At 39.5% G+C, this 14,954-nt stretch overlaps 1 protein-coding gene across 12 annotated transcripts in view; it reads right to left on the bottom strand.

The window, feature by feature from the left end:
• Positions 1-14,954, bottom strand: part of GRM1 (glutamate metabotropic receptor 1) — a 189,575-nt gene that overhangs the window by 70,221 nt on the left and 104,400 nt on the right. For all 12 annotated transcript variants that reach the window (XR_012586193.1, XR_012586194.1, XR_012586195.1 and 9 more), the window contains exon 4: positions 30-265. Coding sequence is in view for 9 of the 12 variants with exons in the window: in XM_074580346.1 (XP_074436447.1) it covers positions 30-265 (236 nt within the window). In the remaining 3 variants the exon portion in view is untranslated. The remainder of the gene's footprint in view (positions 1-29; positions 266-14,954) is intronic.

The raw sequence follows: 14,954 nt of genomic DNA, 5'->3' as shown, positions 1-14,954 counted from the left end.
TTCAAACAGGAAAATAGCTGACGCGTTACCAGTGCAGTTCTTCTGGAAGTTCGGATTCTCTAGTGGGTGCCCTGGGATCCGGCACTGAAATCTGTGCTGCCAGAACTCAGGAAACCAGGGGTTGCGGGTGTTGGTGTCCAGACGCAGCTTCAGATAGTAGTCATCAAACGACAGGACCTCTGGAGACTGCAGTTTGATAGTAATGCCTCCATTTGCTTCAGGTTCATAACCTTCAATGACTTCATCTCTGTCTGCCCAACCATCACTGAAAAGAGGCAAAAAAACATTTATTACACAGAGACAGGAAACTTGTTTTGAAAAAGCAACTGGCCAAAGGCAGGCCAGTACCCTCATAAGCAATTAATTAAGAGGGATTCTAAAGGTACATCTAAAATTCAGGCAGAGAGGGAAAGAAGAAAGCACAATGACGGAAACTTGTAATGAGCAGTCTGACTGATTTCATGCAGAGTCCTCATTAACTCATCTGGAATGACGAGGATTTATCCTTGTCCCTCTGAAAAGGGTTTTTGGGCATAGCTTCTGGTGTGATGTCTTTATGAATGAAGAGATTCTGCCTTATTTAGGCTGTCCTGTAAGGGGTGGAAACTGAAAGAATTAACATTGATGGAAAGGGAACTGAGCCAGGATCCTGGGTGTTTTGCAGAAGAGATCTCAGCATGCATGCATCTTACAGCTAGAAGAGTAATTCAAATCAAACATAAAGTGAGAAATGCATTGTGTTGGAAGAGAATGGAATAAGAATACTCAATAAAGTTGACCAAACTAAAAAGAAAACCACATGCTATTCTTGCACTGCATGGGATTTGTGATAACACTTTTTTTTCTCTTTTTTTTTTTTAACAAACAATGGGCTTTTATTTTACTTCTATGTTTATTCATGTAAGCAATACTTTTAAAAAACTGAAGATAAAACTCTTTCTTGACAACATTATTTCATGGAAATATTTTAACAGGTTTGAACAAAGTCCATTGGGCTTAGCATCTGAGTTTTAGTTTAGTTCTTTTGACAAGAAGTCCATCGATTTAGTGTCATTCTCCAATTCTTACCAGGGTCCCCTAAGAACAGTGCTATTACGGTCTAATTTAAGTGCAAACATAAGTAAGTTGGCCGTGGCTTCATTTTAATATGCTGGGCATGTCATGAGAGAAATACATTATTGTAGCACCTCAGATCTAGCTCTACCCATTCAGAATCAAGTCAGCGGCACTGCTGCAGTGAAAAGCAGATAGATGAAGCACTTCCAGCAGCCAAGAACTCAAGAGGAGAAATGTGATTGACCACTAAGAGAGAAGTCTCTGTTTCACCCAAAAGAGGCTTGCGTCCTGAACTCCAGACAGACTGAAAGAAGGTCCTTGTTAGGATCCTCTTACACACAGCCTTGAGAAGAGCGTTGTGGGGCAGACCATACCAGCTGAGGGCATTCATGAGACACTCAGCATAGATGTGCCTGGGACTCCACAATAGAAAACAGACAAGATTTGAAGTAGCAAGCTCTGTCATAGTCCTAGTCAAACAGGTATAAAGTGACTACACATTGGGCACGTGTGAGTCTTTGGTCTCCAGCTACTAGACTGAACAGCTGCATGGTTTAGCTGACATTTGCATTAGCTGCTGCATCTGTGCTGTAGGCACCTGTAAAAAAATGGCAGGTCTCCATGGAAATCAAGAAAAGCCCATGTACTGAATCCTTTCCATATGGGACACAAGACCCAAACCTCTATTACAGGAAGTTATTTAAGGCATGGGATATCTGGCAGCCCACTGACTGAGTGATCAAGAGATTCCTTTCAACCTGAGCCCAGGGACACACAAGCACCTTCGAGCCAGGATTTCTTTGTTTCCCTTTTTGCCAAAGCCTTGCAGTAGAACTGCCCAATATTTCTGAGCTTATAAACCACTGACCAATACCTTCATATAGCCAGGCAGCATGCGGTACATGTGGATGCGTGTTGCATCTCACACGTGGTGTAAGAGCAGAGAGCAGGGGGAGGTGCAGGCAGTAGGTCACAGGAGGGAGATAGTTATGGCTGAACAGTCCCGCTGTGGAATGGGGGTGGGCACAATGCGGTATCCCAAAGTGACTCTCTCTGCCAGGCTGAACCCAGCAGCATCTGCTGGGTCACTTCTTCCCACAGACAGTGATGTGGGTCACTCAGGTCCTGCCCTTGTACGCATATAGCCCGAATGATAACCACATGGCACAGCCTTGGCCTGACAGCTGCTCTTAAATTGCCACAGGAGTGCACAGATTTAAAAGCCACACTTTGTCCATCGCCTACGCCACTAGACTGCCTTGAGTTTTGGAGAGGGAAAGAAGCCACAGCTCAACCTCTCTGCATTCCCCCACTCCTCACTTGTACATGTGCTGAGGGCAACTGTGCACCCTGACGACCGATCACAGTCCAGACAACCCTACGAAGGTAAAACCAGAAGAACAGACTTTCTGTATTTCATATAATTCAAGCCATAAACTATCACCGGAGGGGAGAAAAAGACACAATGTTTATTTCTTCTTATGTGGAGCAAAAACAAGCAAGAGGTCAGTCTTACAGCATAAGTAATTGGGTCTTAATTGCATGATTACTTCATTATTTGTCACAATGTTTATGGCTTGCAAACTGTAGACTCAAGCAGAAACATTAGTGAGTCAAAAAGATTAAGCAAATCCGGCCATTTTTTAGACGACTTTCTAGAAAGGAGGTAGTTTCTCTACTGCTTGGATTCCTACCAGCCGAACATTAGAGTGATTTATTTCCTCTCCCTTGTAAGTTTGGCTTGGAAAATTGCCACATTCACTCTGAAAGCAAAGCAGAGCAATTCTGCAAAGGCAAGAGAAAAGTGTATTTCAAGTTCTCTGAGGGCAGCTGATGGAAAAGTTCCCCTAAATTGGAGCACAGATCGTCACAGAACGTTTCTTTATCTGTTTCTGGCCCCAAATACTTTTTGTTCTCTCTTCAACTTCCTCAAATTGTTAAATCTGTCTGATAAGTTCTGTGTGAAAATGTGAAATGTGAAAATGTGTTCAGCGAAATGTGAAGAAAAGGCACTGGAATCAGAGAAAATAGTTCATACATGTTGAAGTTCATACGGAAGCTTTGATCTACTTTCAGTGAAGTCAAGGAAGCAAAAAGGAGTCCTCTGGTCTCTTAGGGAACCCCTGGTGGCTGCAGGCTGGCTGTGCTGAAAGGTGCCCTAAGGGGGCCATGCAGCCCTACCAGCAGCTGTGGGATGATTATCAAAGACCTAAGATCTTGTTACAATCTGTGCCTATATTCTTTTTTTACTGTGTACATATTAAAAAAAAAAAGGGGGGGGGGGAAAGGATTATCTGGGAACTGCGCATCCTTAGTGCCATATGAATAGATGTATATTGTTCCAGAAGACAATGTTAAAAAAATTGACATTTCTAATGCTGGGCAACAACACAATACTGAAGTCCAGATGACAGTGCACATGTTAGTGACAGAATCAAAAGACCAATAGCTGATTCAACAGAAAAATGAAATCTTATTAAAAAAAGGCAGCGTATACTATTCTTTTGTTGTCAGAATCAAGTACTTTCCACCCACTTTCCTTCTTTTATCCTGCTGAGTAGCAAGTAGCACCACACGCAGCACTTTTTGCAAAGCCATCTTTCTGTATGCCTTTACTGCAGATTTCAGTATCCATTCAATATCCATCACCCAAACTGCCTTCCCTGATGGGTGCAGGTTTTGTGTGACTTCCTGGCCTAGAAATGTGCCAGGTCGCTTGTGCAACAGTTGATTTGAAGCCCTGTGAGGGGGTTTAAAGTGTGAAGACAGAAACAGTGAGGGAGGGACAAGTGTGTGGGTGTCAAACCGGCAATCACTCTGTTCGCTCTTCAGAGAGAAAGAACCAACTGTTTTTGTTACCGTTTCATGGTGTTTATCACAATCACAAAATGGTCACCAATATTCTGCAAGCTACTCTCAGTCCAAGCCCCAGTCTGGTGGCTGACATTCATGATGCCAAATCCAAATTTCAGCATTCAGTCGCAAACAAAAATCAAACAGTAAGGGAAAAAGCCCAGAGCTACTCCATCTAGCTTCAGAAGTCCTACTTCCCAGACTGACTTTGAAGAAACAAAGCTATTTTTTTCTTAACCAGTTTACTATTCTGCTAATGTATGACAACAGACATTCCTGAATTGTGGCTTCAGCATCTTAGTCTCTCTGTACATTCTGAACTGCAGTCACATATATTCCTGCGACTGAAATACCAGGAGGAATGTAATGGATTTCCAATTTCCTTTCCTCTTCCAAACATGAACACTGTCAGCTGCTTTTCACAAGGGCTGATGAGACAACCAGCAATCAGGCTTTCTATTTTCATCTCCTCAGGACTTAACTCTTAAACTATGCAGCAGCAGCTCTGCTCTGCTTCCCCGCACAGCACTCGGAGCATTACTATTCCAGATGCTTTTTCCAAATAAGCAAACATGCAAGAAGAAAACATGCTGCTGTTTATGAAGACTACTTGCCCTGTGATTATCGTAGGAGGTAGCATCCTGTCACAGGTAAACAAAATGAAACATGTTTATCAGTCGTGGACACTGCTGATTTGATCCCTGCACCCTCATAAGGCTTGATCTGATGAACCAAAGCTGTAGAGGGCAACTGATTTAGACTCCTCTGTCTGGAGGGCTGCATCATTGGCAGCTTTGTCAATTCCCTTTGCAGTAGCCAAGGTAATGTTTTCTTAAGAAGTTTACATTCATTTTTTTTATGCTGCATTGGCCAACTGATAAAATATATAAAAGAAATTAAGAGCAAAAATCCCTTTACAAATGCAAAATGAATTATTTTTGTAATAACCCTTCTGCCTATGTCAGATATTCTTGTCATTATTAAACCAAATAAATCAATCACGGTAAAATAATTTTTTTTTTTTTTGGACAAGTTCTGTTCCTGTGCTAGTGGGTATTTTTATCCATTTTGAAAACAATGCTACATGTAGCTATACCTGTGTAACTTGGAAACATTATTTTCGAACTTCCATCCTTCACAGAAGTTCCCTGCAGATATCCCACTCACGTACAGTAGCAGGGTCCCAGGTGACCATAATTGTCGCACAAAAAGATCAGAGCCTATTTTCTTGCCTTCCTCTCCTTTCCACAAAACTAAAGCCCATGACAATATGCTTTCCTTGTCACGTCGATACACATCCCCACAGAGCACATTTCTGAATGCCTTCTTACCATTGCTCTCAAGGCCGCCAGCTGCCCTGCTGTTATATTAAACTTCTAATAGATTTAAATATGAGGACAGCACCACTCAAAGAGTTCAACATTCAATAAAGTGCCATGCCATTTTGTTATATATGTCAATATCTTTATTTTTGAGGACAATTATTATCTGTTGGATAATATAAATAAATAATATTGTATAAATAAAAGGCTGGACATTTTACTTGGAAAGCACTTTTTGCAGAACCGTCTTTCTGTGTGGTGGTCAGACACTGCTTATTTAGAGAGTCAGACATTGCTTATTTAAAGGCATTTCAAAATGCTATAAACCCCTAAATAGTGATAAGTAGAGTTTAAATAATTTGTTATTTGATTCTGATAAATGTCAGTGCTCTGGATTTCCAGTGACAGTCAGACCTGGAAGCCTGCAAATTCAATTTTCTCTTTTTATGAAAGTCTTTTTTTGACAGCATCCCACTGGAAAATCCAGCACGTATTCTGCTGCCTGCACACAGGAGTTGTACGACTACGACGGCCTCCTGCCTGCTTCTCCGGCAGAACTGACGGAAACTCAGAGCTCAGCATAAGGCCAACCCAGAAAGTCCTGGTGTGGCAGGAGGAATAATTTCATAGGCAGCTCCAGCAAAGAAAAATCAGTGTTGATACTTGATATAAGCACAGGTGGCAGAATCAGGCCCAGAGTAATTCACAAACAGTTCTGTAGCTGGCTGCTTAACTGCCCTCTTCTGGGAGTAGACTTTTTTAAAAAATTCTTTCTTTCACCATCCTGGTGTACTGGAAAGAAAAAACACAATTAGCTTATTGTGGAGGAGGATGGACCGATTCTCTGGCAATAAGAAACTCTACTAAAGGTATTCAGTGTCTGTGTAACACATGCCTCAAACAGAAGATGCCATACAAAGAAAATTGAAACTGTCCTATATTCACAAGTCAGCAACTGGCAAAGTGACTTTCTTCCTTAGGCTTATGCATTATCAGTCAATCCCAGTGCTCATCAATGTCAGCTTAAAGGTGCTGATTGTTATTGTTAATGAACATTATTTCAAACATGAGTAAAAAAGGCCATTTTTGCATTCATTCAATTCTGCTGATTCATCAGTACTGTATACTCGCGTTGAAAGGTGGGAGAGCTTTCCTCAGTTCCCAAACCATGAATTCTTAAAAAACACAGTTTTACTTTTACTTGTCTGACAAGTCTTGGCAATCTAGGAGATTAGTCCCATGGCTACAGACAAGCCTTTATCTCACTGTTGGCAGGCTGAAAGGCTGTATACTGTATAGGCTATAACCGAGGCTTGCTGGGCACTGACTGACCTCCTTAAAACGAGAAGAATCAAATTCACTAAATCTTGTTAGCCGAAAGAAAAAAAAAGGGGGGTTCTAGGCCAGCAGTTTTGCTCTTGCAGATGTAGATGGGGGTAGGCAGGAGTCATCATCTTCCCAAGCTGCCTGTCTTTTGCAGCAGGCATAACAAGGTACTGTGAGATTTGTACCTGCTCCCCTTCCCTACGAACTGTGCTGGGCTCAAATGTACCTTGAATTCCAGACTTTAGATTTCTCCTAGTTGTTGACCGTCATAGGTCAGCCCTGACTCAAATCAGCTGAAAGGATCATGGGAATAGCAGCTCTGCAAACTGGAAGCAGGAGGAGAAAACCACTGAAGCTCCTTCTGGAGAACACCACTGAAGCTCCTTCTGGGAGGGCAATGGAAAATAAGAGGGAGAAGGAAGATTGCTGCATTGACAATCTCCCACACACGCAAGAGAAGGTACAAGAGGAGCATTTGGTGCCAGACTGTGCAGTTGCTGATTTTAGACTCATAACTCACACAGCGCTACTATGCCACTGTGGGTTGTAATCCTGCCATGGACTATAGACTGAAGAGCATGTCAAACCTGCTCAGGACTTGGGCTGAACATCTCTAGAGACCACCAGCATGATGCAGAAAGAGACCGGTATGATTTATCAGTTAATCCTGCTCCTTTTGAGACAGCTACAGGTACCCATCATGGTTTGAACACTAACGTCCTAAAAGAGGTGCTATTTTCTGAGAGAAATTGAAAGATTAAGTTTTGAAATAATTCCTAAGGCCACTTTCTGCAAGTGCTTTGTCATATTTCTTAGCAAATTTTCTCTTTCTTGCCAGGTTCTGTTTCATAACATTGCATACACAATTTTTCACTTCCCATCCACGATTACTGAAGGCGCGCAGTCGCAGTAGCACATTAGCTCTTATATTTTATGCAAGCACAAATTGTTGGTAAGGGCTTACAATTTTTATTTAGTGAATCAGTGGATTTTTTTGAATGAGTGACACTCTGTAAAGAATTTGATAAATGATAGGCCATTATGTTTCAAATGATTATCATTCACACTTTTGTGTGAATTTTGAGAGGTTTTGCACTGTTCATTTGAAAAATGTAGATTATAACCTTGTGGACCATGAAGGATTGTATTTTGCAAATATGTATTTAGGAAGGTTTTAATTATCATATGCAGTGCATATATTTGCATGCAATTTACATAATGTAATTTAACTTCCTATCATGCAGGCGTTATCCTGGGGAGTCTTCACTGTGAAGATTCTTGACATGGTTGGCATGTGCAGCTTTTTGTAAATGTAGTTGCTGCTTTTATGCAGGAAAGGTTTTACCATTCTCAAGGGTGCACAATGGTGCATATCTTGGAAAATCACCAACCTTATATATATATTCTCTAAGGCAATAGCTGATTTTTCAAAAGGTTTACACATGCTCTCACCCCTGACTGTCAAGAGGATTGAATCCTGGCTCTGCATATTTGAAATTTACAACATGGGGCATCATGAAAGCACAATATCTTTTCCAAATGAAAGCACGTGTGTAGGGAGGAGAGTATCCAATTTTAAACAAACACACACAAATAGAAAGGTTTAATCTTAGAATTGTGCCTCATATAAAATGCTCCTGGCCTCCAATATGTGCAGATAAATACAAGATTTTTAACATCTAATTAATAGACTGAAATCTGAAAATAGGGAGTTTTATCTTTGCTTCTCTGTACTAGTCCCTGGGGATTTTTTTGTCCCCTTGCTGCTGCTGTGCTGCACTGCAAATTATGTGCAAGAGGACTCCACTGAAGGATGAATATGGATTGTAAGAGGTAGTTCCTGCCACAGAGAGCTCAGCTGTAGTCCCTTTTCAAGGAGGGTAGTTAGAAATATTCTTGTTAAGACTTTGCTCTTGTCTGAAAGTCTTAGAGACTAAGGTCTTTTCTGTGCAAGCATGCAAAGGCATAAAGAGGAATAGAGTGCATCCTACCTCTGCTCCAGCCAACTACAAACTACTCAAGTCTCCAGGCCAGAACTGAAAGGCTGGAAAGAAAGATACTATAGGGAGGGAAAACAAGGTGGAAATACATAGAAAACTACAGGTATACATACAGGAAAGAGAACAGGTAAAGACACGGCCCTGTCTGCTCCATACCACTCCACCTTGCCGGATGCTTGGAAGTGAATTTGTTGTGCTTCCTAAAAGATTACTTCATAGATGTCTTCTTTAAACACTATCAGGGTTGAGATAAAGACAGTTTCATAGAACAGTAACAGAAAAGGAAAATAATAATAATAATGGTAAAAGGATATACAAAAAAAATTGACCCAATACAAGTCGCTCTCACCACCTGATGATCGATCACCAAGCACCGATCGCGGAGCCCGGCCACCCAGCCAACCCCCATTTATATACTGTGCATGGTACCTATGGTATTGAATATTCCTTAGGCCAGCTTGTCCTGTCTATGCTCCCTCTCAGCTTCTACGGAACGCTGAAAAAGTCCTTGACTAATATAAACATTACCTAGCAACAACTAAAACAGTATGCGTTAGCAACATTTGTCAACATTCTTCTCATACCAAATCCAAAATGCAGCAGCTACTAGAAGGAAAATTAACTCTATCCTAGCTGAAATCAGGGCAACGCTACATCTTGTATCAGGTTGCTATTACTGGTTTGCATATATCTTATTTCCATACCTATACAAGGTCTGGAATGCTATTTCTACAGTCATGCTTGAAAACTGAACATTTACACACATATTTATACAGGAACTGCTCGCTGCTTTGAAAGCCCCTCAAACCACGTCTGCAAAGGAACTGGTAGCTGTAGATCAGAGCACACTATCCATTCCATACCAAAGCATAATATCACTGGCTTCAAAACATCAGATCAAATAAAATGCAAAACAGAAGGTGAAATGTGATGAATCCCATGATAGAATCATAAAATTTGTGAAGTTATTAATCAAAGGTAACATATATTAGAAGAATCTTTCCATAAACAGCTGTTTCTACAAAAGTTATTTTAAATTTGGCCATATATTCCATTCTTTTTCATTTTCTGTGGATACTTGAACATTCAGATTACTGTGAATGTTTATGAATAAGAAATTTTCCACTCAAATATTCATAAATTGTTCATTTGAAATTATATATTCATCTGTAAAATAGCCAATTCATACTATGTCAGTGAGTCATCTAAGCACCTAAACCTTTCCAGTGAGAGTATCAAGTAATATTTTAAGGCTTTCATAGAATGAAGAAAGTAAAATCATTAGACTTGGGTAGCCTACTAACATAAAATTGCATTGTGTCTACAATGAACAGTTCATGAACCACTTGCAAAACAAGAAAACAATTAATAATTTGAATAATGAATTCACCTGAAAATTAAGCAATCTGTTCACAAACAGTTACTGAACATGAAAATGGGTGCAATGCCTTGAATATTTTTTTAATAATCCACTGTTCAGGCAATACTATTATACTCGACCCAAATCAACTGTTACAAAGCACTTTAAAATACATAGAACATTATTATTGATTTACTCTTCTGCATTTGTTGCTTTCTTAAAGTCATAAATGTTTACTCATGTAGCTACACAGATATGAAATAAGAAATTTAAGTACAATCATCTGCCTGTCTGAAGCAAACTTAACTCAACATCACCCAGGTATCCTCTACTCCTTCAGAGTACCTGCCTTATCAAGCAGAGCTATGGCAGGACAGTAGCAGCCTTTTAGGCATTTAGGTGTCTGGTACCCAATCCATATTAAATCAAAATATGCCCAGAATATAACTGGAAATGATCAGGTATCTTGCTTAGGGGACCTATCTTGTTTAAATGCTGCTTATTAAAGACTAGATTGTAAGTTTGTAGTTCAGGTTGTTCAAGTACTACTCCTTCTAGATATCATGCTGGTATCACCAAGAGAGCTAGGATGGCAGATACTCGTTGATGTAAGGAAAAGGGCCTGCTGGCATGCAGTAGCTGAATGGTGTTACACTGCATCCCATAGTAACCTCATTTTGTGGCATCCAGGGCATGGAACAGCCATAGCAAGATGCATACTTAAATACAGAGTTTGCATACAGCCTGACAGACTGGGAGTTAGAAATAGCACCTGTTGAATCATTTGCTTCTATTAAAAAAAATTACTAATATGCAGGCTTATCCAAGCGTTTGAGAGAGCAACATAAGGGAAGATCTTCTAAAAGCCACAGGTTTCATTGTAAGTTATGCTAATCAGAAAAATACATTGAAGATATTATGAAAAGAGTGTAGAACTCACTGATCTGTTATAAACATTAATAAAAACTGTTAAGTGAACACATGTTTATTTAGAAAAAGAGTAGAGTGATGTGCCAAAATCTTGCTCAGTCTACATGTATTCTTACAGGTAGTTGAAGCATGCTTAAAATTGCAGAAGTAAAATAGTTCCATATACTTTTTATATGGCCAAGCCAACCCATAATTAAGTAAGCGTACCATTGAATAAAATATTGACATTTCATTAGATTAAATAAGAATGCAAAAATACAGCAAAGTCACAAGTGAGCAGGCCTCCATTCTTCAAAGCATCTAAATTACCAAATCGCTAAATTAATGCACAATATAATGAAATTAATTTCAAAATGGATTAAATAAAAATTATTCTTTGTTAATTCCGTACTGGAGATTGAAGGGGCAGCTGTTTTCCTTCTAGATCCCAAGTTGTACTTCAATTGGAAGACTTCTTCCAGGCAATAGGTATGGATATCTGATAGCAGACATTTTCCTGATGAAAAATTCTCTTAATACTCATCTTTCCCAAGAAAGGATGGGGATTTTGCTTCTGACATTTCTGACATAGAGGCTATGTTTTTGCCCTTTATTTATGCAGTCAGGGAATAATTTAGGTTGGTAGGGACCCCTGGAGATCTTAGAGCTCAGCAAGCTATGCATTGTCCATGCAATCTCCCTTCAAGTAATTTTGCCCATTTCTTTGATTGTCTTCAGGTCATTAGAGAAAGTACAAGTCACATAACTAGGGAGACAATAAATCTGCTACTATAACTTAAGCTTTACTCTTTTATTTAGGAAGCCAAAACTTCTTTTATATTTTATTAATCTACTGACCCCAAAACAATCAAAGTGTTCCCAGGATCAATTTTTATTAATTAGTGATGACATCACAACTTACTAACAGGAAACTGAAGTCTGGCTTTCGCCCGAGGGCACAATTGGGATGGAGTGTGCAAGCAGGCTTTCCTCTTACATGATACAGTGAGAGAGAAATATTTTTCGTTTTCCATTCATGAATCCAGCCAGAGAAGAGGAATGGGTGTGAACTCACATAAAATAGATAATTGCCACTTTGTTTCATGCAGTAGCAGGAGATATGCAAAGAAAATCTGAAAGGCACTGTGCAGAAACTTCCCTTGAGTAAAACTGCTGTGTTTATGGGCAAGTAAAGACCGAAGAATAAAAGCCAAATAGCATCAGCTAAAGCCCACTGCCAGGGTGCTGCATGAGCCAGCTGCCACCCAGGGGCTGGGGAGGCGGGAGCTGAGGGAGACCCCAGGGCAGGGCAGGACAGAGCCTTGCCAGCCTGGGCTCGGTCCAACTGTGCCCAAACCAGGTGAGCTGGGGAGACCCAGAGGTTGTGGCCAGGTTCAGCCAAGAGTTGAGGTCACCGGACAGAGCATCTGATGGCATTAATCGAAGAGCTGACTGATGCCACAGCAGAAGCGTCCCTTCTGTTTTCAGCTTTTTTGAGTGATTTTTTAAATACAGACAGGAAACATTGCTTTCTTAATGTTTCTGTTCCACAAATACAATTCCTATAGTCACCAAAGACATGCAACACATGTGCAGACAGAAGACAGAATGACCCTCATGACAATAAACTGGACAAGTTTCCTGATGGTCATAAAGAAAAGGAAATTCAAAGCTATTGAGAAGCTGACAAGTCCCCAGTGTCTTGTTATTTCCTTTTACTCTATGGCTGAGTGATACATGAAAGGTTAAGAATCCATCTCAAAGAAATCTGCTCTGCCTCTATCAACAAAATCTGAAAGCTAATTTTTAAATCTGTGTTTATACATGAGATCGAGAAAAAAAGTTATTTCTGGAGAAGCATTCAAAATAAAAAATATTTTCTTGTATTCATCCATTGAAAACCAAAAAAAACTACAGACCTCAAGGTAAGTCACATGCACATTAAAGAAAAACCAAAACCACAAACCAAAAAAACCCAAACAACAAGCAAAAGAGAACAGTGGAAGGAAAATAGCTTTTTCAACAAAAAATATTGTTGTGGGGCAAATGTAAGAACAGCAGTCTGAATCTTTCAATAGTTTGGATATAAGGACTGTTGCTCACAAAAATATAGAAGAGATGAAGGAAGACAAATTAATGGAGAGGACAGAGCCAGATAAAGAACTCTTTAGATTTTGTGTATTATGACCTGGGAGCTGTAAGTAAAGGAAGGTTGTACAGTTGGTACTAACTCAGGAGAAACCTGTGATGTGATTAAAAGCCAAACAAGCATGGCGCTTTCAGCTGCTTCCTGCTGTCTTAGAAAAGAAAATTGTTTGAGTTTTCCACGGTGCCTTTTACCTTCTACTGATGGCCACCTGTTCTTAGTCCTCTACCTTCTTCTCTACTTGATTCCTGGTGCATTAAAACTATTTATCTCCCACCCCACTGAGAACTAAAGCATGGATAAACTTAATGTACCCAGGCAAAAGAAGTGGACATGGGGGACAGTCTTATAGTAGCCTGAGCCTTGAGGTACCAGTTATTCTACATGGACCAAATTACCTATCCTTAGTGAATACCATGGGATTAATTCTGAATCCTCTAACTGTAGTCTGCAACACTTACTTGTCTGAGGGATACAGCAAAAAGTAAATAAGATTGCTCAACATTAGTAAATATTGGTCAGTTACAGAAAGGAAGGAATATGAGGATAATATCAAGGTCATTTTCATCACCTTTTTCGACAGTCCGAGGCAGGCAGAGCACACAACTGTTGGGAAAGAATGTAGATGTGAAGATATTTTGGGAGTTTCTAAGTAAGAAGAGGGTCTAAATATATAAATATTGATATATAAATACATTGGCAATACCATAATTTTCTGAATGACATTATAACTAACGGAGAAGGGGGAGAAGGGAGAGAGAGTAGTAAATTAGTACAGGACAGTCAATGCTACTTGAAATGTAAATAGTTCATAACCTATCCAATAGGTATTAATCTATTTCCAGTTGTAAGAAAGAAAAAATACTTAACCCAATGCCCATTTGACATTTAGGAAATAGAACTGTCCCTCGAAGACTGACCCAGTACAAAGAATGAAATCACTACAACAAGGTTATTTATTTCCTTTGCTGCATTAACATCAAGTTTAACTGTGCTACAAGACTTATGAACTCCAATATAATATAAATGCATGTTTGTGTTCTGAATAACAGTTTTAAGAAAGTAAATACATCTGTTCAACAAAATTAGAACTTGATGCAGTATTGGTCAAGGACATGCTTGAACTGCCTAAAATGTTAAGTGCTAGAACACCATAACACTTTCACTGAGAACTCAGTTATGACTTGGAAACTGTATTTTTGCACAGAGAATGGAAGGGAAACTGGAACTGTTTCATGATGATGGAACTAAAATAACATTCCCAAAAAAGACAGCCTTCTGTCATATTATAGTCATGGATATATATTATATATGTGTGCCATGTAATTCTGCCAGCCAAGAAAACGGGAAGGTAAGAAAGGATTTTGGGGGAAAAAAGTAATGCAATCAGCAGACAATGACAGTAATACTCACTAGCTCAGTTTTTATTACCTTAGTGGGGAAGTCTCTACCTCAGGACTCAAAATTCACAGACATGACAGAATTCCATTTTAGGACTATGTTTTCTAATACCCAAAGAGAGCAGAGGCCTTTTTTATGTGTCTGTCTAATCAATGGCCAGAAATAGCAAGGATTATTTTTCAGAGAGGGCTTGACAGAGAAGTGTCTGATGGGAATTGGTTTAATAGGATAACCTTTTAAAATGGTATATTCAGGAAATCCTTAGAGAAGCACATACCAGTGTTAATTTGACAGCCTTCTCTGTATAAACCTTTTTTCTCTTAAAGGAAAATAAAAATAAAAGTAATGAAGCTCAATAGGGATAGACTTGGTTTTCTCTTTTCTTTTTTTTAATGAAATCCCAGAGTCTAATTAACCAGGCTTAGTTGTTTGTGTTTTGGGTTTTTTGTTGTTGTATTGAAATGTAAGCTCATTTAAAACCAGTGAGCCCATTCAACAGTAATGGAAAGAGATATTGCTGCTCCTTTCTCCTCTCTGACACCACCTTTACCACCCACCATCTCATCAATATAAGCCAACCA

The sequence above is a fragment of the Larus michahellis genome, chromosome 3, assembly GCF_964199755.1.
Source record: "Larus michahellis chromosome 3, bLarMic1.1, whole genome shotgun sequence".
Taxonomy (NCBI): domain Eukaryota; kingdom Metazoa; phylum Chordata; class Aves; order Charadriiformes; family Laridae; genus Larus; species Larus michahellis.
Note: the sequence above shows the minus strand (reverse complement) of the source record. Positions and strands in the feature narration are given on the sequence as shown.